Source organism: Engraulis encrasicolus, chromosome 9 (genome assembly GCF_034702125.1).
Source record: "Engraulis encrasicolus isolate BLACKSEA-1 chromosome 9, IST_EnEncr_1.0, whole genome shotgun sequence".
Taxonomy (NCBI): Eukaryota; Metazoa; Chordata; class Actinopteri; order Clupeiformes; family Engraulidae; genus Engraulis; species Engraulis encrasicolus.
In genome coordinates, this window is record NC_085865.1 from 2,322,698 (window position 1) to 2,350,220 (window position 27,523).

At 45.5% G+C, this 27,523-nt stretch overlaps 2 protein-coding genes across 2 annotated transcripts in view; one reads left to right on the forward strand and one right to left on the reverse strand.

Annotated features, from left to right (window-relative positions):
- The first annotated feature begins 304 nt into the window (after positions 1 to 304).
- On the forward strand, positions 305 to 14,509 carry mtfr1 (mitochondrial fission regulator 1). The gene is made up of 8 exons (XM_063206382.1): positions 305 to 559; positions 1,754 to 1,842; positions 1,945 to 2,043; positions 3,904 to 4,040; positions 4,623 to 4,849; positions 7,339 to 7,594; positions 8,870 to 9,143; positions 10,696 to 14,509. The coding sequence occupies exons 2-8, from the start codon at positions 1,807 to 1,809 to the stop codon at positions 10,741 to 10,743; spliced, it is 1,077 nt and encodes a 358-aa protein (XP_063062452.1). The 5' UTR covers positions 305 to 559; positions 1,754 to 1,806; the 3' UTR covers positions 10,744 to 14,509.
- A 4,474-nt stretch (positions 14,510 to 18,983) lies between these two features.
- Positions 18,984 to 27,523, reverse strand: part of LOC134455360 (high affinity 3',5'-cyclic-AMP phosphodiesterase 7A-like) — a gene marked incomplete at its 5' end in the record, with an annotated part of 14,104 nt that continues 5,564 nt past the window's right edge. Inside the window, 5 exons of the mRNA XM_063206383.1 lie at positions 18,984 to 19,397; positions 20,111 to 20,191; positions 22,430 to 22,526; positions 23,418 to 23,562; positions 24,931 to 25,022. Coding sequence (XP_063062453.1) covers positions 19,078 to 19,397; positions 20,111 to 20,191; positions 22,430 to 22,526; positions 23,418 to 23,562; positions 24,931 to 25,022 — 735 coding nt within the window. The remainder of the gene's footprint in view (positions 19,398 to 20,110; positions 20,192 to 22,429; positions 22,527 to 23,417; positions 23,563 to 24,930; positions 25,023 to 27,523) is intronic.

A 27,523-nucleotide genomic window follows, 5' to 3' on the forward strand; every position in this document is an offset into this window, starting at 1 on the left:
TTTGACAGACACAGGTTAGAGAAGCAGAGTGTGATAACTTGTGCATTTATTCAGAATCCAGGGTAGAGTTTGGAAGAGTCCTGAGTCCTGTCCATTTTTGGTGACTAGTAGGCCTACAGCAATCCATGAACCAGACCACATGCAACAAAATATTATATTTGAATGAATTAGACATTTTGAACTTCACTCTATTGACCCCCATTGCCATAACTGACATCTGAAAAGTAAGCTGTTAAAACCTTGACTTGAAATGTTTTACTCCAGGACTTGATGTAAAAAGTGAAAAAAGAAAAGGGAAAAAAGAAAAGAAAAGAAAAAAAGTTATGAATAATTCTTTCTGTACGAAGTTCCAGCCCACCATCCGGTGGGTGGCAGTGCTGTAGCTCTAATGAGCAAGTAGAAAGCCTCGCTATGCTGCTTTGCATGAGTCACAGAAGCTCCAAGACTACGGGGAGGAAAACAGCGGTAACGCCGGAGTGGCTAGTCTGGAAGAAGTAGGGAGGTAATCACCCTAGCCACCAAATGTCGTCATTGCCTCAGGCTATCCGAAAACTCTCGAGTAAGTTTTGATAAGTTCAATGAAGTAGTCGGAAAACACCTTTTATTTAATTAATATGTGTGTTGTTTTATGAAAAAGTCCTGTTGTACGATTGCCAACAGCGGTGTCTGCTATCCAACAACGGAGAAGGATTTCGGCTGTCTGCTATCGCACGAGCGGTTAGCTCTACATGCTAAAATTAGCTGTCCATGGTCACTTTGCCGTGTGTTTTGATAGCAAGCTACGCTAGCTTTGTAGATACCTACTGAAATATCAAGCAAACCGGCACCTCTGATGATGGTTATTGATGACTACACTTTCAATATTGAAACTACTACAGTGCTTACACTGAAACACCAAGTAGTATTAACTATTGTGGACGACAAGTTTAGTTGTTAGGCTTTTCCTAGTGGGAATTCAAAGTTGTGCAACGTACGTTAAGCTAGTGCTGAAGACGCTAACTAACTGCTACCCTTTCCTTGGTTCACTGTCACACGTTGGCTGTTTTTTTTCAGCTGTCAGATGATAGATATTGCCGCTAGATTACCTAAACATTAATGTCACTAGAGTGTCGACTGTGCCAATTGCATGGGTATCAAGGAATAGTGTAATGCCCTTGACAACCTGTTGATCAGTTTCGTGTTGGGGGTACCGGTAAGTTCAGTTTCACAAGAAGGCGCTGTATGGAAAATAGTAGAGAAGTCTCGTTGCTTGCATGGCCAACGAGTAACAGGTTCCCTAAAGTCAAACTTTTTCATCACTAGCTAGCCAATTTGGCTAATAGTATGATAGCCCTAGGCTTACTATCTTAACTTACACTCACTACCAGTCAGTGTGGCTAAATTAGTTTTCTTTTCTACTAGCCATAATTGTGGCCGCGATTGGCTGCTGTTAATTTAGAGCCCTGGTAGAAGGTAGGCTCATGGTTATACAATCTATGGGTAGGCTACATTATTTCTATCTATCTAATCCTGTATATGTTGTTCAGGAGGCAAGACGTGTCCGTCATGACAGGATTGTGCTTTTAGGATGTTCTCAAAAGTGAAGACATTTCTTCACCCTTTCCATTTGCTTGTTCCAAATGAGAGATCTGGGTTTATTGTGTTCACCAAGAGCCTACGACTGATGGAACTTTAACATTGGGTTTCCCCTCATTTAGTTTTATAGCTATCAGATATGGGGTTATTATTAAGTATTTATTTTGCTTCTTTTCAGGAAATGAATCCATGCAGAGGACAAAGTGACGGTTGTTTTAGACTACAGATAAAATGAGTGAAGAACATACAAAGATGGAAATGGACCTGGTATGTGACTGACAAAATACAGCATATTTGCCAACACCACAGCATTAATATTGTTATTTATCCGTTGAGTTCTCCTGTAACATCAATCTCTTCTCTTTGAAGGCTTTTGGTTCAGCTAAGCCCTGTGGATCATCCAGGAGCATAGTGAGGAGAATTGGGTCCACCCTTCCTCTTGCCCCGTGCCCAAGGGTCCATTTTCAGGTATGGATGTGGTTGGTTTTGGTTTCTGTTTTGCTTACTGGCCCGATTAGCATTAGTTTGCTTATAACAAAGATATGACTGTCATGTGACCTATTTGTGGGCAATGATTTTAGTATGGTAGTATGATGGTGTATTAATGAGCACATCTGCTTTTGGTACACATGAGTCCACTGACTTTCACCAATACTTGTAATTGTCTGTTTTGATATCAATTCATCAATCAGTTAATTTTACATTCTTCTGCTGAAAGGATGTCAAGTTGTGTAGTGGTTGGCATTGCAGACATTGTACAACACTTATATGAAGTCAATACCACCTCATATCTTACCATTTGAAGCATTCTTGTTTTTCACATAAGTTTAATGCCATGAGGCTTTCTTGACTTTATAAACTACGCCCTGCGATTACAGCACGCCGTCGTCTCTAAAATACATGTCTTAACATGCATGTCTGCCATTCCTGTGGCATGTAACATGGGCCTGTGTTGATGTACAACCCATTACATGGACAGATTGTTTTTGTTGCAACTCTTTTACACATTTCTTTCCATTTTCATGAGCTGTCTAATTCTGTTTGGCCTACCTCTTCTCTTGTGCTGTTTTTAAATAGACACTTTATTTCTGTTGCATACAACTTCAGCTTTTAAGTCATTTCCAGGTATTGTTGCTCTGCATCCATATTTCCAGATATGTTCTGCTTTCTCATGGTTTTTTTATGGAGCCGGCATCATGATGCCATGCATGGCCTGCTACCCATGTTGATACCTAAGCTTTTGGTAAACACTAGACACATCAGCTGACCTCTTCCCCAAGCCCTGCCTGCCTGCTGTGATGTCAGAGCTCTAATACCTGATGTACTGTAGTCTCCAGTCTGCACGGGAACTTGGCAGTCTCTGTGATCTCTCTCTCTCTGATGAATTGTCTGCCTTTCTGTCTGTCTGTCTTGACAATCTCTGTGATCTCTCTCTCTCTCTCTCTCTCTGATACATTTTCTGTGTGTGTTTCTGTCTTTCTGTCTGTCTGTCTGTCTGCCTTTCTGTCTTTCTTGATGGTCTCTGTGATGGCTTTATTGTGATGGATGGTTATCACTTTTCCTGTCGACTGCATCTTTTCTTCTTGTCTCTTTTCTCTTTTTCTCCTTCCTCTGCAGCCGTCCTGCTTGAGGAATGCAGCTAGTCTGCTCTAGGTCAGTTACTGGGTTACCTGTTGAGAAATATTAGCTTGTGTTGACGTGAGCGTAGAGACAATACCCTGCCCTCATGCACGCCTGCAGATGCTTGCTTGTCCTCTGTGTGAGGTATTTTGATGATAAGAGGGGGTTTAAGCTATGCAGCAGACTCAGAACTGGCATTTTCTCCTCCTCACCCTTGTCTTTGTTCTCCTGTCTCCTCACCCTTGTCCATTACTGCTTTTAGAGTGGTCTTGACTGCGTAAACATGACGAGGTGTTTGCACTGTTTCGACAGCGCTTTAAATAATCTGTGTGCTTGTAACCCGCACTTAAGCAAAGGTTTGGCAAGGGTAGCTAGTAACTTACCTCTCGTAAATGAATGACGGTAATGTATGTGTTAGCCTCACTTTTTGTGACGCAAGTAATGAGGAAGAATCACTCCATGATGATGGCTGCAAACAGAACATTTCTCTGTCATAGTGCTGTCACAGTGTTTACTTAAAGGCAGGCTCTGTGTCATGGGAACTGGAGAGTCATGTGCAGTGAATGTTTGTGGTTTGTGCCCGCACGTGTCTTACGCCCGTGTGTGTGTGTGTGTGTGTGTGTGTGTGTGTGTGTGTGTGTGTGTGTGTGTGTGTGTGTGTGTGTGTGTGTGTCTCTCACGCCTCTCCCTGTGTCCTCGTCTATCCAGCTTTACCCATTCTCTGCCAGTGCCAGTGGCCTGGACCCGTTCCCTGTCCAGCAGAACGCCCCAAATGGCCTGGTGGCCTCCCTAGCTGATGTGGGGTGGATTGATAGAGAAGAAGTGGACTTCCCTGCCCAGCCTAGGTGGGTTGGAAAAGCAGAACACCAACAGTTTTGTAAATCAGCACTACAATTGACATGTCTGATGTCTCCCCTATACATCCTTATCAATACTCTTTATCTTATCCTCTGTAGCAACTGTAAGAAGTTGTTAGAACTTCTTCAGTCAGGACCGCAAGTGGCGAGAGTTTTAAAGGAATGTCGTGGTTGTAATGAGCCACCGTATGACCTTGTGCAAATTGAGGGAAGGTCAGATAGCTTATCCAGCACAAACTTTAATCATGGTCACTACTCTGCAACCACTAGACCGTTCCTTTGGATGTGATCATGCCTTATATGAGGTGTGGTGACTTAGTTTAGGCTAATTGGATGACCATATCCTACTACATTTCGACTGAGCAAATGACAATGTATTCATTTGATGACTATTCATTTTATTTCCTCTCCATTGCTTGTGATGTAACTTGTGGTTGTATGTTGTTTTTTTGTTGTCCTTAACTTGTATAATGATTGATTTGATTGGGCGGTGTATTGTATATCGACTTATTTGATTGGTCGGTGTGGTGTATATCGACTGACATGATTGGCCGGTGTGGTGCGTTGCAGGTCGCAGGCGGCGTCAGGATTGGTGTTCCGCAGTCAGCAGCAGCAGCAGGAGCCTCGTCTGCGGCGCCAGCGCTCCCTTCCCAGCATGCACCAGGCCGAGCCCTCTCCGCAGGCGCCTTCGGCCGTCAACGACGAGGCCATCCAGAAGATCAGCGCCCTGGAGAGCGAGCTGGCGCGCCTCCGCGCTCAGATAGCACAGATCGTCCAGAATCAGGAACGCACAGCTGGTGAGAAACCTCTTGTAGTATTCAAGACCAGTAAAGGTTTTGGAGCCCTGAAGGTTTAGCAGCCCTAACTCAGCTGGTGAGGGAGCAGCCCCGGGGCGAGAAACCTCTTGGTCTCCTGTCCTTGGTCTGTGCTTGTGGCCTCACGTTTTCACTAATGCCCCGCCTCCGTGGAGAACACGATAAAGTTTCCCTGCTGTCAGCCTAGCAACAACATTTGGGGGAATATTCTTCATTCACCATCCCATTTGCCAATGACAAAATGACATTTGAATTGAGCTTTTGCAAGATATTGAAATACAATTCTGTTGAGGGTGAGGTCTTCACGAGGCCACAAGGAGCCAAAGAAGGAAGGGAGTCTGCATATTGAAAGCCACCTCTTGTAGGCAAAGAAGGAAGGGAGTCTGCATATTGAAAGCCACCTCTTGTAGGAGAGAAGGAAGGGAGTCTGCATATTGAAAGCCACCTCTTGTAGGCAAAGAAGGAAGGGAGTCTGCATATTGAAAGCCACCTCTTGTAGGCAAAGAAGGAAGGGAGTCTGCATATTGAAAGCCACCTCTTGTAGGGGCTCACTCAGCGGCTCTATGTAGATAGAAAGCAATACTCAAGCAAGTGGAATATGGAACTACTTACTCGGCAAGTTATGTCTGATTTAGACAGCTCTACATAGGGACAATTAACATGTTTTAAGTATTCAAGACCAGTGAAGGTTTCGAAGCCTCTCAGGGCTCAGATAGCACAGATCGTCCAGGCCCAGGAGAGCAAGACAAACACAGCTGGTGAGGGAACGGCAGCGGGGCGAGAGACATGCGGTGGAGAGAGGGGGGATAAAATAGACAATGAAGAGTGGAGAGGGAGGGGAAGGGAAGAGCTTAACCCTCTGTTTAGAGGCTGCATTATGTATACAAAGCCCGTAGTTGATTGAGAAATGAAGATTGAGTGTATGATATGAATAATTTGAAAATTATATATTTTGGCTAGGCATTGCTAGCATATATGGGCTTATTTGTTTATACAAGTGACTTGTGTGCCTAATATACAGGTCGTTGTTCTGTGCTTGCAAGTACACATTCATGTGTATTGCAAATGTGTTACAATGTCATATGACATAAGTGGAAGCAAGACGCTTGTAAAATTACATCAGCTAGTTTACGACTCTGTAGTGGTTGGTCGAAATTTGTGTGCAGGTGCATTGTCTGTCGCCCCCAATAACCTTCTGTCTTCAGTGCACCACACCACAACCCCCAGATCCCAATGGGGCACCTAAGTCTCCACCCCTTCCGGGCGGCTTGTGGGGCTGGCAACGCAATAACTTTTGACTGGGCTGTAATGGACTGATCAAAGCTATTTTCCGACCCACCTCGCATTTCCCCGTCGATCACACACATGCTGTGCCTCAGAATTAATAACAACCAATGGTGTGCTTGTTGACTTCATTTGGCAAGCGATTTTTGAGTTGTGTGTGTGCAAAAATATGTAATTATTTGGACTACACAACAGACGTCGCATGTCCGACGTGCAGCCACTTAAGCCACGGTGCAGCGGTAGGGTTGGCTGTGCCTCGGTGTACGTCAGCTATGCGAGGCGCACGTGTAGTCTCAGTCTCCAACACAGTTTTGCACAAAAGCTAAAATAACGTTTCTTGCGTGCCGAAAATGAGTGGTCTTACGACGCAAATCCAAACCTTTCAAATTCACTGTCATCATATGTGAAATCCGGAGTACATGCAAAACGGGATGAGGATTTAGCTTGACTCGCTCCATTAACTCGCATTCAAAATTTTGAGAGCTCCAGCCCCATGGATCGGAAGTAGAAGGCCGTGACTTAGTTGCCCCATACACAGCACATGTACATGTGTGTCCTCAGCTGTAGAGATCAGGAAGGCACAAGCTCAGACATGTTTTTTTCAACATAATTTGTGTTTCTATATTTTTAATGCCCTCCTCCATTAACTCAGACGTTGATTCAGACAGACGTCTTTGCTACTAATTGGAGATTAGCGTTGGTAATTTAAAGCTCGCCAGGCTAACGTTTTGGTAATTTAAGGCCTGCGCTAGGCTAACGTTTTAGTAGTTAAGGCACTCGCCAGGCTAACGTTTTGGTAATTTAAAGCTCGCCAGGCTAATGTTTTGGTAATTTAAGGTCTGCGCCTGGCTAACATTTTGGTTATTTAGTCAAGTCAAGGTACTCGCCAGGCTAACGTTTTGGTAATTTAAGGCCTGCGCCAGGCTAACGTTTTAGTAGTTAAGGCACTCGCCAGGCTAGCGTTTTGGTAGTTTAAGGCACTCGCCAGGCTAGCGTTTTGGTAATTTAAGGCCTGCGCCAGGCTAACGTTTTGGTTATTTAGTCAAGTCAAGGCACTTGCCAGGCTAACGATTTGGTAGTTTAAGGCACTCGCCAGGCTAACGTTTTAGTAGTTAAAGCACTCGCCAGGCTAACGTTTTGGTAATTTTAGGCACATCATTTGTTTGCTTTCTGCTTCCTCCCCACAGCACCTGCTCCTGCCGCTCCTCCCCCACCTCCTCCTCCCGGTCCTGGCATGCCTCCTCCTCCACCTCCTCCTCCACCGCCTCCTCCTCCTCCTCCACCTCCTGGTCCGGGGCTGCAGAGGACATTTTCTGCCATCGACCTCATCAAGGAGCGGCGTGGCAAGAAGGCGGAGCAGGAGACGGTTGCCAGGCAACCAGAGGTGCCCAGCATGCTGGACGTGCTCAAGGACATGGGCAAGGTCAAACTGCGATCCGTTAGGTAGGACAACTCTCCCGGTGTGTGTGTGTGTGTGTGTGTGTGTGTGTGTGTGTGTGTGTGTGTGTGTGTGTGTGTGTGTGTGTGTGTGTGTGTGTGTGTGTGTGTGTGTTTGGGTGGGGGGGAGATTGTGTTTTCTCTAATATCCGTCCTCCCTTGCTCACCTGCCTGCTTGTGGCCTCCTGATGACATCATCACTGACGATGATAAAGTGTATTTCAGTATCTCACAAAGGCATTCTAATGTCATTTCCTCATTTGCAATTGGGATGATGAATGAAGAATAGTCCCCCAAAAGTTGTTTTGGCTACAGCAGGCTGACAGCAGCAGGGGAAACTTTGTTGTGTTCTCCACAGAGGTGGGGCATTAGCGAAATGCTTATTGGGAAGAAGTCATCGTATCATGGAGGAAGTGAATGTCAGGACACGTCTGATGTGGGTTATGTTGAGTGCTGTGAAAAGCTTCATGGGGAACGTAAAAACATTAAACAAACACATCAAACACAAACCAAGACAGTCAATACAGTCAGGGAAACTTTCAGCTACTGATAATGTTAATCCCCTTGAAGTGATACCGTCCCATTTTTGGAAATAAGCTTATTTTACAAATCCCCTTGAGTTAAATAATAGGCTTTTACCGTTCTTCTATACTTTCAACCGGTCTCTGGGTATGACCGTGCAAATTTTACCTCCAAGCTAGCAGTTAACATTGAGTCCTATGAGACCAGTTAGCCGCCAGCTGGTCTCATAGAAAAATGGGACAGTATCACCAGAGAGAGTAGATAAGAGAGAGGTTCCGCTGGCCCATTGTTTCCGGGTTCTATTATTGCAGGGGGGGGGGATCCCCCTTTAGGCAGACCTAAGGACTGTTCTGTTCAATGCTAGGAGTATTATGACACGCCCCTTTAGGCAGACCGGAACCTGGTCACGTTAGGTGCCCATAGAAACCTATTATGTTGAGACATCTCTCTCTATATACTTAAAGAATCTCTGGCATCACTTAAAAATCACATAACCATTGCACATTTGTATTGTATTTGCACATGAACATTTACTACTTACCGTTACTTTGTCATCCATTATACTGAAATCGTCCCTGTTTTTTTCACTCTCTTTTTCTCTGTGTGTGTGTGTGTGTGTGTGTGTGTGTGTGTGTGTGTGTGTGTGTGTGTGTGTGTGTGTGTGTGTGTGTGCGTGCGTGTTTACGTGTGTGTGTGTGTGTGTGCGTGTGTGTGTGTGTGTGTGTGTGTGTGTGTGTGTGTGTGTGTGTGTGTGTTCAGTCGGCCAGAGGAAGGCCACACTAAGCCAAAGCAGGTGGACCCTACAGACGCGGCGGCCCTGATCGCCGAGGCGCTCAAGCGCAAGTTTGCCCACCGCTACCGGGAGGACGAGAGCCAGGGGGGAGACGGAGACTTCAGCCTCCCGCTACCCGACCCCAAACCCAAACCCCGACCAGACACACACACACACACACACACCACCATTCTGATGAGACCCAAACTCCGCACAGAGGTCCCACTGCCCGCCCCCAAACCGCACACAGACACCCCTCTGGTAAGACACACACACACACCTGCCCGCCCCCAAACCACACACAGACACCCCTCTGGTAAGACACACACACACACCTGCCCGCCCCCAAACCACACACAGACACCCCTCTGGTAAGACACACACACACACACCTCCCGCTGCCTCTTGCAGACGCTGCTTTGAAGCAATATTAACCAGAAACGCACAATGACGTTGTAGTGCTGCAGTCACGTTATGTGGTGCCAGCAAATACACGTCGCGTGACCTTCCAGAATCTTAAAGCTCTCTGGAATGCAGGGATTCCCACTACGGTAGTTTAACATGTGTGGACCAGCCACTTCAACATGCTACGGTCAGTTCATTGGGATCATTGAGTTTTGAATGGTTAAAATATGCCATACCATGGCGTGTTAAAATGTCATATTAAGCCCTAAAGGTAAACCAAATTATACACACATACTGTACTTCGGTGAAATAGTTGTGGCAAATGAAAATTTTATGTCATGGAAAAGTTTTGGAATTTTGTCAGTGTAAAAGAGTGGGAATCCTGTAGTGTGTGTGTGTGTGTGTGTGTGTGTGTGTGTGTGTGTGTGTGTGTGTGTGTGTGTGTGTGTGTGTGTGTGTGTGTGTGTGTGTGTGTGTGTGTGAGTGTGAGATGACCTAGTTTCTCGCACTCAGGGTGTATACAGTAGTCTTGCTTTTCTGTTGCGGATTATCTTTCCCTCGGGGGAAATGTGTCAAAACGTGAATCATCTCATGTTGATAACCGTGTGGTTTTCTTCTCATTAAGAACAAAACTAGAAGCACTCAGAGTGCAAACCTAAACCAAGGCCATGAGGTCAATTTAGACAATAACATCTACACGCTGTGGAATCCTGTGGGCTTCTTCTAATTTAAAAAAACAACAACAAAAAACGTGTGGGTTATTTGCCCGACTGACTTGATGTCATGGGTTATTTGGCAAAACACGACACATAATAAATGAGACTGTCAGGGTTTTATAGTGGCCAGAGCGGCCTGTTCCGTTTGTGGTGTACTTCCTTTACTGGTACACGTGCTGCTGGTTCAAAGTTCAAAGTCTTGCAGTGTTGTGATTTTGAAAGTGAAAGCCTGCGCTGGAAAGAGCATGAATAGCCACCAGCTGTTCAGTCAGTCTAGCTCAGTAAAGGCCAAAAAATGGGACGAATTGCAATAATATCTACTACTATAAAGTGATCTTTAAACCCTCTTGCATCACATATTAAAATCTACTACTTATTATTTAGTGGAACATACTGTTTTTCAAGGTCAGAGTTGGAGATTTCCCATTGGCGCGCTAGATTGACTTGCCTGCTTTGGCATTTGCACGCCTGACCCTGAATGACTTCTCATTTATTGACTTCACTGGAAATGTCCTCATCACTACTGACGCATTTCCATCTCGATAATCTGGAAATAATTAATGACCACGATTACAATGGGCTGATTGTATGGTCTCACATCTCTCTTTGTGTGTGTGTGTGTGTGTGTGTGTGTGTGTGTGTGTGTGTGTGTGTGTGTGTGTGTGTGTGTGTGTGTGTGTGTGTGTCTACAGTTTGGTCAGCACATGCTGAAGTCAACGGGGAGGAGGAAGGTGGTGTGAGGGGGACAGGACTCGTGAGGAGGTGACATATTATCATATCGCTGCCAGATGGAGGGAACATATCATGACGTGTGATATCGCTGCCTCGGACTCTGCTGGTAGCCCCCCATATTTCACAAGACAAGTCTTTAGTCCTGCGCACACTACAGGGAACCAGGTGCCCAACTGCCCATGGAGGAAACAACACTATAGGGAACCAGGTGGCCATGGAGAAACGCCTAGGTTACACTCAACTTGACGTTAGCCGGCGTCATACGTATGACATAGCAGTGTCGTAGTAGTGTCAAAACGGTGTCATGACAGGCATGGAGGAGTCATAAACATAATGTCATTGTTTTATGGTCATGAAAACTTAGTGACCGTCAAAAAATCTTTGACATATGCATGACTGCATTACGACACTGTTATGGCATTGTCATGTCACAGGTGTGACACCGGCGACAGCGTCAAGTAAAGTGTTACCGAAACATATAGGGAACGGCTGGCTGGCCGCTGTGTGGTCGGGCGGGCGGGCGGTAGGTGGTGGGTCAATACTACGCCTGTCGCCATGACGGATATGTGCAGAGCTGTATAAAGTAGACATACTCTTACAAATGTAATTACAACAGTATTGATAAGATATTATGTGGTTTCAACTTTGATATCATACTACTAGAGTTGTAATTACATCTGTAGGAGTACTTGTACTTTATCCAACTCTGGGTGTGTGTCAAGGTACATGGTTGAGTGGCTAAGGTAGCTTGGCCCATAGTGGTGGGTAATGTTAAAATAGCAATATGTCTTAACTGCCATTGAGGAACAGCTGTAGAGCTCCCTAGGGGCCTACAGTAAGGCACTGGTTCAGGAGTAAACCAGAAGAGAAGAGGAGAAGACTTTCACTTCCATCATCTAACAGAAGAGCCTGGGATCCTTAAGAAAATGAGGAGTCCAGGCTCTTCTATTAGATGATTTACCTCTTAGCTTAACCTGGTTTACACCTGGACCAGCTGCTTAGTACAGGCCCCAGGTTCAGAGCTTTTACCCCAAGCTATGAGTTAACCTCTCCTTCGGTTTTGCCATTCAACCATGCACGTGGACTTTAAAGACAGCCCACGTTAGTTATCCTCTGCACTTTGAAATATGATGCCTGTGCTTTTGCCAATAGAGTTATGTATGTTTTCATTTTTTTTGTCTGTTTCTTTTATTTGTTTTAAATAGATATTTAAAGGCACAGTATTTCTGTACAGATTCTTTTTGAAAATCAGAGCCAAGTTTGTAAACTAGATGAGAATGATCTTATATGTGTTTTTAAAGGGGTTTTTTTTGTTAACATGGTGCATCCTTGATTAAACTGCACAGACTGTAATGCGACACATTACCACACACACACACACACACACACTACCACACGCACACTACCACACGCACGCACACACACACTACCACACCACACACACTACCACACACACGCTCTCTGTCCTCATCTCAACTGTGTTATGAGGCTCAGGCCAAATCCTGACCAACCAGCAGGGGAGTATTTCAAGAGCACAGTGAAGTGCCAACTAGTGTTGCACCGATACCATTTTTTGGCCCCGATACCTGGCTGTGCAGTATCGTCCGATACCGATACCACCCTATTTGAAATGTATATATATATGAAGGGCTGTAGTGCATACTACTTGGATGTAAAGTCATTGCATGGCTTTGTCAGGCTGCTGCCTACCTTTGTGAAACAGGAAAAAGACAATACAAAGTGAATCCAGCTAAACTTTTTATACTTTTTAAATACCTCTATGAAATAACTAATTTCAAGGCTGTTTAAGTGTCATACAAGCACCTGTAAATGATATCGGTGCCCTATTTGTTGGTACTCGCCGATACCGATCCCACCATTCTAGTACCGATCCACCGATACTGGTATCGGTATCGGTGCAACACTAGTGATAAACCTGGCTACGCTAACCTACAGGAAGAGGTAAATCTGCTAATATAAATTGTCCACATGTGTCATTTAGCTAAAAAGTACTCCAGGAGTGCTTTACAATATGCGACCTTGCCTCCTCCACTTGCGCTCGTCTCCTCGTCCCGCCTCCTGGCCCCTCCTCCGGGGAGAAAATGATAAAGTTTCCCAGGTGTCAGCCTAGCCACAACAACTTTTGAGGGACTGTTTTTCATTCACGATCCCTATTGCAAATGAGAAAAAGACTCTACAATTGAGCTTTTGCAAGATATTGAAATGTAATGCTGTTGTCAGTGATGTCATCATGACGAGAAGCAAGTGGAGGAGGCAAGTGGAGGAGGCAAGGTCACATATTGCGACGCACTGCAGGCCTCTCTATTAGATGATTTACCCCTACCTCACGGTGGTTTACTACTTCGCCAGGTTCTTATTATACTCCTCATATGACCCAAACGTGCCTTAATATTGTCCACACATTTATATACAGGTTATGTTGCTAAAACTCTTGTTTTAGTAGGAAAACAAACAGTGGCTGATTTCATGTTCTTTTTTTCTTTCTTTTTGTTTCTTGTGACCAATGTGATGTTTAATTTATAATTCTGGGAAGCCTATTTATGTTGTAGAGTTTTAGGTTCTGTGGTTTAACACTAGAAATGGCTAACATCACTTGAATAATTATGTACGAGGTTGATATGTGGAACGTCTGCATGTTGACCAAAAGTTGGATGTTTTTAGAAACCGTTTCAAGCTTCTTTTAGATTTATGTGATGTACCTCAGCATGTGACCAAACACATAAGAAGGGCTAAAACTCAAACTGACTTTCTTTTTTTTTTTTAAATAGCATACCAAAATTCAATATTTAGTTCATTTTAAATTCAGATGACCTGTGTTCCTGTTGTCTTGTCCCGTCTGATCTCCTGTTAAAACCTCCAGTGCCTGCAGCAGAGTAGAGTGGCTACTTATTACCCAAGTCTTCCCCTTCTGCAGCGCAGCTCTTTTCTTTGGGTCTCCATGGGAGCCTGTAGAAGGCCTCTGGACTGCAGCGTTATGTGTGCAGTCTGGCACCAGCTGAGTCTAGAGAAGGGATTCTCAAAGTGTGGTCCGGGGACCACTGGTGCTCTCAGGTGGTCCACGAGGGGATGTATACTTTTCCAAGACAAGCTAGCAGTAGGCTATATTTGTAACATTACATAGCTAAGCGTAGCTGAAGTCTTATTTTCACCACAATAAGACAGGCTTGTAATGTGAATAAAAAGTAAGTGATCTGCATCGCAATTAGCAGTGTCTAATTGGGATCGCTCGACTATTAATTCAGTTGACAGGCGGTCCCTGAATATTGTTTTGGCGGACAAAGTGGTCCTTGGTCTGAAGATGTTTGAGAATCACTGATCTAGTTGAGCTGGTCCCGAAGCCATTCTTACTCAGCAGAAACATGATGCCTTAACGGCAGTAGTGACCAAATGTCGAGTGCTTTCAGCACAACCTAAAGGGAACTCTATATGTTTGGTGATGACAGTATATGTGGTGTCTTGAGACTGTTTTTTAATGTCTGCTCTGCTTGTAAACGGGAGCCATAATGAAACACTAATGGATGTTGTGTTTGGTCAACCAGCCTGTTCATAATGAAACACTAATGGATGTTGTGTTTGGTCAACCAGCCTGCTGAGAGGACGGAAGGGAATGGCAGTGGACAGCTTCAGTCTTGAAAAGAACACTATGTGAAATGAGGAAACTTATTGCTGACACTACAGGGATTGTTTGACTTCAACTTCACCGTTTAAAATACTGGAACATGGACTCCACAAATAAACATGCCAACTATGTGACCAATGTCTGGGTCTTATCTTGTGTAAAAAACACAGTTTCTCAATCTCACCCATAAGTCTGCACTACACATAATGGTTAAATGTATCATCCAGTCTCTACATTATAAATTTCACATTTAAAGGTGGGGTTGCAGGTATGACATCACATTGGGGGAACTCCCCCTGGATTCTAAGGTTCTACATAGACTCCTATAAACTTGCGGAACCCCCAACGTGATGTCATAATGGTACATTTTCTTAAAATGGTTAACCTGCAACCCTTACCCCACCTTTAAAGACAATCTACCATAAGCTGATATGGGACATGTGTCTCTTGCTTGAGCAGCTGAAGTCTGTCCACTAGGGAGCAGTATTGCACCACAGCTGCAGTCTGGCGCAGGCCCTTGCACAGGGGTGCACATGGTGAACATGTTGACAGGGGTGCTGATTTCGTTTCTGAAAATCAGAATGGCCCTCCCAAATTCCGCTACGTACTATAATAGTTTAGTAAGAACATTCACAAGAATTCTGAGTACAATAAATTCTGTGCATTACTTTTTGAATGAAATGGCGAGCGTCTACAATATGCTGGTATTTTCCAAGTAGAATTTAAAGAATAAATAAATAAGCAACTGCCAATTGAAATTTTTATGTAACTTCTGCCTCTTGGCCAGAACATCCTTGGGAAAAAAAGGCCTTTAAAAGGTACACTGTGAAGGAAATTGTCAAAAAAGGTACTGCAACTATGCTGCTTATTGAAACTGCGGGCTGCCTGTTGCCAAATTTGATCTTTACATGACAGTTTACTAAGTAATAAACAAATATTTTCTAGTGTGGTCCAAGTAGAGTAATTTTTGCAGCTAAAAATGGCTATTTTTGGAAATTCAAAATAGCGGACCATGTAGAAGATCCTTTGCCTGGTTACCACCAGACATAATCACAAGTGAGATTAGAAATGATTGTGTAGAACTAAAGACGTGTGGGAGTTCCCAGGCTAGAAGATCCCCCTTTTCATATATGAAATGTGCCATTTTTCTAATCATAATGAATACTTAGAATTTGATGGTGGTGGTAAATATTCATGAAAAAGGCAAAATTAGTGAATGGGCAGCATGAATTCAGTGACTGACAAAAGACCAACAAAGGTCGGCATCTGCGCCTGAACTTAATACTCGTGTATTGCTTGCACTCCCAAAAAATAGTAATCACTCAAGATAATGGAAAAAAGGAGGCGCACACAAGACTTGTCTTGTCTTGACTGGAGACATTGAGAATGGACTAGCTCCGAAACGTCTGTTTCTCCAGTTAACCTTAGACTTCTGTTGTTTAATTTCGGCTTCAATACACTTTTTCACACTAGTCTTGTGTGCGCCTCCTTTCTTCCACTATCTTGAGTCATCATCAGCATGAATTCTGGAAATAAACAACTAATCTCTCACAGTGTCCCTTTAATCTCCATGGGTCTTTTCTCCTTAGTTAAGTGACAAAGCGGTGGCATGGCATGGTACAAGTTGCATAGCGGTGAGTAAAAGAGCGGTTCCCATCGTGCCCCCCTAATCCCTCATCCTGGCCACAGTCTGTCCACCACAGCTAACCACAAGTGGTCATGATTAAATGAGGGTCTGTGGACCTGGTGGTAAATATCAACATGTTTTATTACTCAAAAATTGAACTGCAACAAGCAATGTATCAAAAAGTATATACGGCAAAGCCTTTACAAAATGGCTTGACACTGAAGTCTTCTCCCCAAAATGGCTGTTACAACAAATTGTAAACAGATTTTTTTTCTCAACAGTCTTACAGCACTTAACAAAAAAAACAAATCAGCTAAAATAAGAAAAGCACCTGTTTATGTTTATCATCCAAAGTGTCAACAAACAAAATAACACAAACTGCCATATGTACAGAATTACAAAAAATATCCAGAAGATGGAATGTTTCATGTCTTAAACAAGAAAAACAAAAAAAGAACAAAACCACATTTTTCCTCAAAATAAAAAAATCAGTTTTCTTCTGTTTCCTGGCGCCAAAGGCGTAGGGACTTGACAGTGCATTATAAGAGCACGGCACGAGATGCACTTCAGGAGTCTGTCGGAGCTGGTTTGGTCACTTAGCTTTTGTGCATAGTTTTAAGGCATCCAATGCAGTTCCTGGGGGTGCAGTGTGGTGTTGCAGGGGGAGGGGGGGGGGGGTGCAGTGTGGTGGCGTGGTACTTTAAGTCCAGACATTCGGATCTGAAAGGGGTCGATCGCTCCTTCACTTATGTGTGGTGTGACTCTGGAGGGGACTTGACTATTTCAGCAGGTTACACTAGTGTGGAAGGCAGATTAGGGATGGCGCTGTCGAAAGGGTAGATGGTGACTACATGGGCGGTGCAGTGGGGGTCTGGAGGATTTTATTTTCTAGTTTTAGAGATGAGGAGTGAAGAGCTACCTCTAACAAGGCACCAATGAAGCCTCTTCCTCTCCTGAAAACATCAAGCGCTTGGCAACACCCTGAGAGAGATCCTTCACTCCACTCGCACAATCGCCATTGGCTACGGCCCCGTTGCTATGCAGACGACTCGAGCGGAGTAGGTCAGGGTTGGAGAGGGGGGGGAATATTTAGGAGGAGTGGGGTGGGGGGAGTGTTGGCTGTGGTGTTGTATTGGGGTGGGGGGAGTGTGGGGGCAGACTGGGGGCTCGAGGACATGGGATGAAGATGCAGTGTTGTTTGGGGGGGGCGGGGGGGGTGTTGGTGGTACGCGAGCTGGATGTGGACGTCCCTCCAGAACACAACACTGTCACATAAAGCAACAGGGAGATGAGTTATAGAGAGAGAGAGAGAGAGGTGGAGAAAAGTGTTAGAAACAAGAGTCCATCCTCCTCCATCCTCCTCCATCCTCCCATCCCATCTCATCTCTACAGAACAGTTAGCTGCACGTCCTGTTTAGAAAGAACAGAATAGAACATCACGCCTTGAATAGAACACCACGCCTTGATGGAGTGCACAAGGAGAACACAAGAAAGCAAAATAAAGAGAGAGAGAGAGAGAGAGAGAGTTAAGAAAACGGAGATATCCCCCACAGCGCGAAGGCTTGCTGCTTATGGCATTAGGTGCGGCCCACTGCCGACTGGCAATCCAATGACAAGTGTTGTTTAGTTTTTTTTTTCCTGTTTGTGTTTGTTCAGCAGTAGGACTATGTAAAATTGAGTGGTTCAAACATCTGTGCATAAAAATAAAAATACAAAATTACACACACGCACACACAAAAAAACAATCACAGAAAGAAAAAAACTGACAGAGTTTCATTTCATTTCATATCAAGACGAGACATTTTGTAAACAGTCTTCAGTAGAGGCAGCAAACAGACCGGGCTCTTCACATTTCTTGTTTTTTTTTTTCCTGCTTTTTTTTTTTTTTTTTTTTAAATAAGGAGGAAGATTTTTCATTGCAAATGCATTGACACACGCACTCGCGCACACTCACACTCGTGCATACAAACACACCAAGTTTCTCTGCAGTCTCGAAAAGCGGAAAAGTCCCCTCGTACACAATACTCTAGGTGTCTCAAATGACTTTTTTTCCAGAGTAACTGAAATGGCAGATGTATGACGTTTATCATGTCTTAGAGTTAAATCGATTCTTAAAGTTTCTATTGTTTCAGACATTTGTAAGTTTTTATCTTCTACCTGACCCTTTTCGACGGTGAGGGTGACTATCTGATGAAGACGGAAGTCTCACCGTGGAAACAAGTCGAAACATCAGGTAAAAGGTAAAGATTCAGGTAAAAGATTAAAAAATTGTACATGTCTGAAACAAAAGAAACATTAAGAATGAACTCAAATGGCACTTTGCAGCCCAGCAGGGGAGTCCTTCCTACGTGCTTTAGTTACGCGTCTCACCAAAGATGGAAAAAGAGTTTTCATTTCATCACACCCCAGAAAAAAGGAGAAACAAATAAATAAGAATTTTTAATATTTTTTTAAAAAGAGGAAAAACAAATAAACAAACAAAAAAACCTTACAGCAGTTGCCTAATGAGGTATCTAGATATTGCTCTATGTCAAGACAAAACTCAAATAAATCAAAAGGATAAAAATTAAATAAATTAAATTAAAATGGAAATAATAAATCATCAGTGGTTGAGATTGAGTTGGGATGGGAAAGCAAGCAACTAAAATGGAGACGAGACTTCAAGGTGTTAAACTGGGGCGAGAGCAGAACATACCAGTGCCTTTCTCAATCACACACTCAAGCATACAAACACCACAGCGCTGGCACACACGCGCACACACACACACACACACACACACACACACACACAAACACCACAGCGCTCGCACACACACACACAAGCACACACACACATACACACCACAGCGCTCGCGCACACACACACACACACACACACACACACACACACACAAACACCACAGCGCTCGCACACACACACTGTGCAGCCTTTTCCCAGGGGCTGATTAGGTGTGGGGTGGGTGGTCATATCTCCTGGCACGCACGCACGCACAGTGCAGCCTTTCCCCAGGGGCTGGTTATGTTATGTTATGGTGGGTTACGTTAGGTGTGGTGTGTGTGTGTGTGTGTGTGGGGTCATATCTCGTGGCTTCCCTGAGATAAGGTTCTGCTGGGGGGTTCTGGTTCTTCTGTGGCGGTGGCGGTGGTGGTGGTGGAGTGGCGTCTGGGGAAGGCTCGGCCCGCTGGACCCCCTGGTGCCGCTGCTGCTGCTGGGCCCGATGGACCTGGAGGGGGTTCTGGGTCGGGCTCGGTCTGGTCCAGGCTGCCCACGGCCCGCAGCCCGCTCCAGCTGGCCTTGTTCAGACCCAGGTGGCCCAGCATGCACTGGGAGAGACGCGTGTCCGAGAAGCGCGCCCACTCCGCAAACAGCGGCTCCACCACGTACGACATGAAGCCTACAATACACACGCACGTGCACACGCGGCATTAACATCATGTCCAAGCTCATGCACGCAGGCATGCACCCACGCACGCATATACGATCCCAACACGGGATAAATATCATGAAGCCTGCAACACACGATCCCAAAACATTGTGTGTGTGTGTGTGTGTGTGTGTGTCAACTCAGCTTTTATTGTCACTTTCATCATATGCACAAGACAAGACATGGACAAATGAAATCAAGTTTTTTTCTCTATACCATGCCACGACAAGACATATACAAAACTGACATTTCCAGACTGACATAAAGTGCAAGACAGGACAGGTAACAGTGATGGACTGGTAACAATGGACAATAATAAATAATAAATACAGTACAAATTAACATTTAACATTCAACATGTAACAGAGATGAGATAAATAAAGAATGTAGACACTACAATAATGGAAATAATAACAGTGAAAGTAACAGTATAGGTTCCAGGACTGAGGTGTAGTGCAGGTAAGGTGCAGTCCCCTGCTACTGTGTGTGTGTGTGTGTGTGTGTGTGTGTGTGTGTGTGTGTGTGTGTGTGTGTGTGTGTGTGTGTGTGTGTGCGCTTGTGGGGTAGTGCAGGTGCAGTCCAATAGTGGAATACAAATGTCAAACTGTGCCGTGTGTGTGTGTGTGTTTACCTATCTGGATGCCCCCCATGGTGTGTATGTGTGTGTGTGTGTGTGTGTTTACCTATCTGGATGTCCCCCATGGTGTTGGCTTGGCTGTCACACAGGGGACTGACTTCCAGCTGGTGCCTCTTCTCAATCTCACCTGGTGGGGAACGACAACGTCAATCACAACACGCGCACGCACACACACACACACACACACACACACACACACACACACACACACACACACACACACACACACACACACGCCTGGTCCAATCACAACTCACTCACCAGCCTGGCCAATCACAACTCACACACGACACACCAGTCAAAAATGGCAATCACAACTCATACACACCAGTGTGGTCTAAGCGATCAAAAAATGGTGTTGGTGTTGGGGGCAGTGTTCACGCTAGAATTCTTACTGGCCGGACAAGTGGCCGGCTGTATTGCAGAATACCGGACATTTTAAATATCTAACGGACCTTTCCACATATAGCCAAACACACACTCCCTAATGGGTCAAAGTGTAGTAAATTGGTCTTTTCTGCCAACAAAGCTTAAATTTCACGAACATTTGGCCAGTTGTCTGGTGTTAATTTAGAGCCCTGCTTGTGCGCACGGGCCGGGGAGTAAACGCGCGCTTTCTTTCACACACTCGAGAGCTCGAACTGAAAGAGAGAAAAAAACAGCCAGCCAACGTGTGCGCAGATCCCTAAATTATCAACTCAAACAGTGTGTTTTATCAGAAAACCCGAAGAGCATTTCCCTTCTCAAATTGGGTAACGAGGTGATGCCTGTAATAGTAGGCCTACAGTAATGGTATCGACGCTACTGAAATTTGAACTATATTGCGTTGTGTTCCTGCGCTCTCGAAAGTAATGGAATTGACACGTTCCGTACGATGCTCTATGGGCTACACGTTTTGGCCGGTGATGAAAACAGCTATAAAGCCCTGCATGCACTTTCACTGGGACTTCTCGCGAGTCCATCGTTCTCTGGAATGTTTAACTTCACCCTCTGTAGCCTACTTGGAGATCCACCACCATTTTTCAGCAGAGGTAAAGGTGAAAGTGATTCGATGCGGCGATGCTGCGCATGGCAGCCATTAGGTCCCCAACCGTTTGACTTCGCAACTGGGCATGAAACAGTTTTGCAAATGCAATGTCCATTGTTATATATTGGTAAAAAATAGCCTACAAAAAAACAGAATCGTTCCTCGACAGCACAGCAGCCAGTGTGAGTCAAGGGATTATAAGCATAACGTGATTGGGGACAACGACGGTGGGGACGAGAGCGCAAGCAATATTGCGTGCTGTTTATGACAAGTTCAGTTACATAGGCTATTCACAAATATTTTCAGCTTTGTTCAGTTTCATATTAGGCCTACTGGTGTTTTGTAACTTTAAGTAGGCCTATTTAAAATGGGCTAATATTATTTACTGACTAATTGCTGTCATTTTTGTCGGACATGTTGTCCGGGAACATTTTATTTTGCCGGTCATTCATTCATGCAAACGGCCAATGTCCGGCCACAGCCGGCTAACGTGAACCCTGGTGGGGTGGTGTGGTGTGGGGTGGGGTGGGGTGTGTTGTGTTGTGGTGTGGTGTTGGTGTGGTGTGGTGTGGGGTGTGGTGGGGTGGGGTGGGGTGTGTGGTGGGGTGTTGTGTGGTGTGGTATGGGGTGGTGTGGTGTGGGGTGTGTTGTGGTGTGGTGTGGTGTGGTGTTGGTGTGGTGTGGTATGGGGTGGTGTGGTGTGGTGTTGGTGTGGTGTGGGGTGGTGTGGTGTGGGGTGGGGTGGGGTGGGGTGTTGTGGGTCCCAGCAATTTGTGTGGCGTGTTGTAGAATTGTAATGCCGCGTTCAGACCAATAGCGAACTACGCTGCCTGGTAGCGGAGGTAGCAGAAGAAGTTTCGCCCTGAATTCGCTGTATTCGCTCTGGACGCGACATTGACATTGTTTGATTCAGCTAATCACATAACGGCTCTGGCTTGACGGCCTGGGACCTTCGGAGATGTGAACGTTACGATTGGTTTTCGCCAAACTGTGTCATAGCTCATTACCATAAGATTAGCTTGAGTTTAATCATTAAAATTCGCTCTGGTAGCGCTGGCGAATTCGCTCTGGTAGCGCTGGTAGCGCTGGTCGTGCACCCTCCATAGAAAAATAATGACTTCCGTCGATCAGTTCGCTTTGGTCGTTACTGGTGTGAACAAGGCACAAGCTGTGTGTTGATGTAGTAGTATAGTACTAGGAGTGTGTGTGTGTGTGTGTGTGTGTGTGTGTGTGTGTGTGTGTGTGTGTGTGTGTGTGTGTGTGTGTGTGTGTGTGTGTGTGTGTGTGTGTGTGTGTGTGTGTGTGTGTGTGTGTGTGTGTGTGTGTGTGTGTGTCCACCTTGCTGGAAGAACTCCTCGGTCACCTTCTCACTCCACTGTTTACTCAATTCCCACGGCCGACACGGGTTGCAGATATCGGCACACTTCAGGGCCATCTAGAGACACACACACACACACACACACACACACACACACACACACACACACACACACACACACACACACACACGTTGCAAATATCAGCACACTTTAAAGCCATCTATAAATATAATGCGCACACGCGCACTCACGTCGCAGATATCAGCACACTTCAGGGCCATCTATTCACGCGTGCACATATGCTGTCCAGTAAAACTCAGCATGAAATGGTTTGAGTATACTATACGTCATTCTATGGTATCAGTCACTACACTATACACACAGAGCTGGAGAAACAGCTCCTCTCTCATGGCCTTGCTGAGGAACTATACAACAGTCAACCTAACGCATGCACGCACACACGCACGCCTTAACTGCCTTTCAACATGTATGTCCATAACCCGGATCATGTCAATAACCCATGCTGCTTACAGCTAACCAATAACCCATGCTGCTTACATCTAACCAATAACCATGCTGCTTACAGCTAACCAATAACCCAGCTGCTTACAGCTAACCAATAACCCAGCTGCTTACATCTAACCAATAACCATGCTGCTTACAGCTAACCAATAACCCATGCTGCTTACAGCTAACCAATAACCCAGCTGCTTACAGCTAACCAATAACCCAGCTGCTTACATCTAACCCATAACCCATACTGCTTACAGCTAACCAATAACCCATGCTGCTTACAGCTAACCAATAACCCATGCTGCTTACATCTGCAACGCATAATCAATGAACTCAAAGGCACTGCTGAAATGCCACACGCCTTCCAACCTGATGGCAATGAGTAACCCAACACACACATACACACACACATACACACACAAATACACACGCGCACACACGCACACACACCATCACCCCCATTAGCAGACTCCATTTCCCATGAGGCTGTTCACCTGCAGGATGAAGTGTCGGTGGGTGGCGTTGCCCAGGCACAGGTCGTCCTGGTCCAGGTGTGTTCGGAACCTTGACAGGTAGTCGTTCTGGCGGCTGATGTCTGTGGCCAAGATGAGGGAACCCAGCTGGCGCTCAATGTTCAAGCTGACGGGAGAGGAGAGGAGAGGAGAGGAGAGGAGAGGAGAGGAGAGGAGAGAAGAGGTCACATGGAGGAGAGGAGAGGAGAGGAGAGGAGGAGAGGAGAGGAGAGGAGAGAAGAGAAGAGGAGATGAGAGAGGAGAGGAGAGGAGAGGAGAGGAGAGGAGAGGAGAGGAGAGGAGGGGAGAGGAGAGAGGAGGGAGGAGAGGAGAGGAGGAGGGAGAGTGAGAGAGGAGGAGGGAGAGGAGAGGGGAGGAGGGAGAGGAGAGGAGAGGGATGAGAGAGAGAGAGAGCACATGGAGAGAGGAGGGAGGAGAGGAGGAGGAGAGGAGAGGAGAGGAGACAGATGGAGAGGAGACAGATGGAGAGGAGAGGGATAGAGGAGAGNAGAGGAGGGAGGAATGATGGAGAGAGAGGAGAGGAGAGGAGAGAGAGATGAGACCGAGGAGAGGAGAGGAGAGTCGAGGAGAGGAGGAGGACGAGAGAGAGGAGATGAGATGAGAGGAGAGGAGAGGGGAGGAGAGGAGAGGAGAAGGAGAAGGAGAGAGGGAAAGAGAGAGAGAGGAGAGGAGAGGAGAAGAGAGGAGAGGGAGAGGGAGAGGAAGAGAGGGAGAGGAGAGGACAGGGAGAGGAAGAGGAAGAGGAGACGAGAGGAGAGGAGAACAGAGCAGAGGAGAGGATATGAGAGAGGAGAGGAGAGGAGAGGAGAGGAGAGGAGAGAGTAGGGGAGGAGAGGAGAGGAGAGGAAAGGAGAGAGTAGGGGAGGAGAGGAGAGGAGAGGAGAGGAGAGAGAGGAGGAGAAGGGGAAGAGAGAGGAAGGGAGGAAAGGAGGAAAGGAGAGGAGAGGAGAGGATGAGGAGAGGAGATGGAGAGGAGAGGGAGAGGAGAGACGGATAGGAAGAGGAGAGGAGAGGAGAGGAGGAGAAGAGGAGGAGAGATGAGGAGGGGGAGGAAGTGGAGGGGAGAGAGAGGAGGGGAGAGAGAGGAGAGAGGAGGGGAGAGAGAGGAGAGAGGAGGGGAGAGAGAGGAGATAGGAGGGGAGAGAGAGGAGAGAGGGAGGAGAGAGGGAGGAGAGAGGAGGAGAGGAGAGGAGAGGAGAGGAGAGGAGAGGAGAGGAGAGAGGAGAGGAGTACTGACCCGTCCTCTGCAGGTGTGTTTGTGTGTGTACTGACCCGTCCTCTGCAGGTGTGTGTGTGTGTGTACTGTACCCGTCTTCTGCTGGAAGGTGTGTGTGTGTGTGTGTGTGTGTGTGTGTGTGTGTGTGTGTGTGTGTGTGTGTACTGACCCGTCCTCTGCTGGTAGGGGTGTGTGTGTGTGTGTGTGTGTGTGTGTGTGTGTGTGTGTGTGTGTGTGTGTGTGTGTGTGTGTGTGTACCCGTCCTCTGCTGGTAGGTGTGAGAAGAGTCCCGTCTCCCGCAGCAGCCCCACGACTGATCTCCAGTGATGATTCTCCAGAACTGAGGTATTCTGGAACACACACACACACACACACACACACCTGTTTACAAACACATCTGTTTACAAACACCTCTGTTTACATCTAGATAGATTAGATACTTCAATATAGCTGCAAGCAGCAATGCGGGGCCAAGCAGTAAACTTGCCTAAGTCGCCACGGCAACAGAAGGAACTGCAGAGCCCCCTTTGGCCCAAATCTCGCCAAGGTTGGTGTGCATTCCTTAGAGGGGAGTGTGATAATGTGAACCAAGCTTATTTTGAATCCCTTAAAGAGCTACCGAGATATAAGCTCACTTCCTATTACCTGTTGGTGGCGCTAGAGAGCTTGAGCTGGGGATCTGTTTTTTTTGTGGCAGGTCATGGGATTGACAAGTATGTGTGCAAAAATTCCTAAAAGAATTTGACAAACTGTTGCTGAGATATGACCTCACTTCCTGTTTCGCCACTTTTACGTCAATTTTGATTGGCTGTCACAGCCAAACGATAAGATGCATCAACAATGCTTTGAAAACTCAAATGCCTATCAGTCTGAAGATGACGTGTACCTTTTTGCAGGTCATTCTGACAAAAAATGTGGGACAATTAGCATTTTATTGAATTTTACAAAATTCAAAATGGCGGATTTTCTCCTCTGGTTTGACATGACATCATATAGTGCGTTGGATTCGGATTGGCCCAAGGATTCTAGTGATGGTAATATATTTTACATCGGGCATATGGTTTAAAAGCCACAGGCAAAAATGTAGCAAATATTTTGACCTGTTGGTGGCGCTACAGAGTTTGAGCTGGGGGTCTGATTTTCTGTGTGGTAGGTCATGGGATGGACTTCTATGTGTGTAGAAAATCCTAGCCTAATTCGACAAACGGTTGCTGAGATATGACCTCACTTCCTGTTTCGCCACTTTTACAACAATTTTGATTGGCTGTCACGGCTAAACGATAAGATATCTAATATTCCTTGAGACCCCATATAAAGCTCAGTACAGAGATACAATATACCGAATTTCGGGTGAAATGGTCAAAAATTGTGGGAGAAGTAGCATTTTTATTTAATTTCACAAAATACAAAATGGTGGGAAAACTATCTAGGAGGAATGACGTCATAGGGTGCGTTGGATTCGTCTTGGCCCAAGGATACCAGGGATACCAAGTTTATGACAATTGGCCCAGCGGTTCAAAAGTTACAAGCAGAAAGGTACCTGCCTGTGGGTAATGTTGATGCTGCCTCAAATATGTGTGCCAATTTACAGCATTTTCCTATGTACGGTTCTATGGGCTGCCATAAACTTACAGTGAATTTTACAAAATTCAAAATGGCGGAATTTCCCTTCTGCGTCGACATAATGTCATATAGTGCGTTGGATTCGGCTTGGCCCAAGGATTCTAGTGATAGTAATATATTTTACATCGTGCATATGGTTTAAAAGCTTCAGGCAAAAATGTAGCTAAAATTTTGACCTGTTGGTGGCGCTACAGCGTTTGAGCTGGGGGTCTGATTTTTTTTTCAGAAGGTCATGGGATGGACATCTATGTGTGTACAAAATCCTAGCCGAAACCGACAAAGGGTTGCTGAGATATGACCTCACTTCCTGTTTCGCCACTTTTACGACAATTTTGATTGACTGTCACGGCTAAACGATAAAAGATCCAATATTCATTGAGACCCCATATGGAGCTCAGTCCAGAGATACTATATACCAAGTTTCGGGCGAATTGGTCAAAAATTGCGGGAAAAATAGCATTTTTATTGAATTTTACAAAATTCAAAATGGCGGGAAAACTATCCTGGCGGAAAATGACGTCATAGGGTTAGGGTTAGGGTTGGGGTTGGATTCGTCTTGACTCAAGGATTCCAGGGATACCAAGTTCTTGAAAATTGCCTAGGGTTAGGGAAAATTGCCCCAGCGGTTCAAAAGTTACAAGCAGAAATGTACCTGTAACTTTGACCTGCTGGTGGCGCTAGAGTGTTGGGGCTGGGGACCTGTAAATCGCTGTGGGTAATGCTGAGACTGCCCCGAATGTGTGTGCCAATTTACAGCACTTTCCTACCTACGGTTCTATGGGCTGCCATAGACTTGCTAAGGAGAGGAAAGAGGTGACATAATAATAAGAGAATACCAGCTAAAACAGTAGGGGCCTTCGCCAGCTTCGCTGCTTGGCCCCTAATGAGTCCATGTTTATTCAGTACTTTACAGTATGAGTCCATGTTTATTCAGTACTTTACAGTATGAGTCCATGTTTATGTTTATTCATTACTTCATGAGTCCATGTGTATTAATTACTTTACACCCATCCAGCACTGCGGAGACCCTGAGCAGCCTGATGATGAAGAACTGCAGCAGATTAGATAATAGTTAGTTGGTGTATATTGTGTTGCAGTGTGTGTGTGTGTGTGTGTGTGTGTGTGTGTGTGTGTGTGTGTGTGTATTGTGTTGCAGTGTGTGTGTGTGTGTGTGTGTGTGTGTGTGTATATTGTGTTGCAGTGTGTGTGTGTGTGTGTGTGTGTGTGT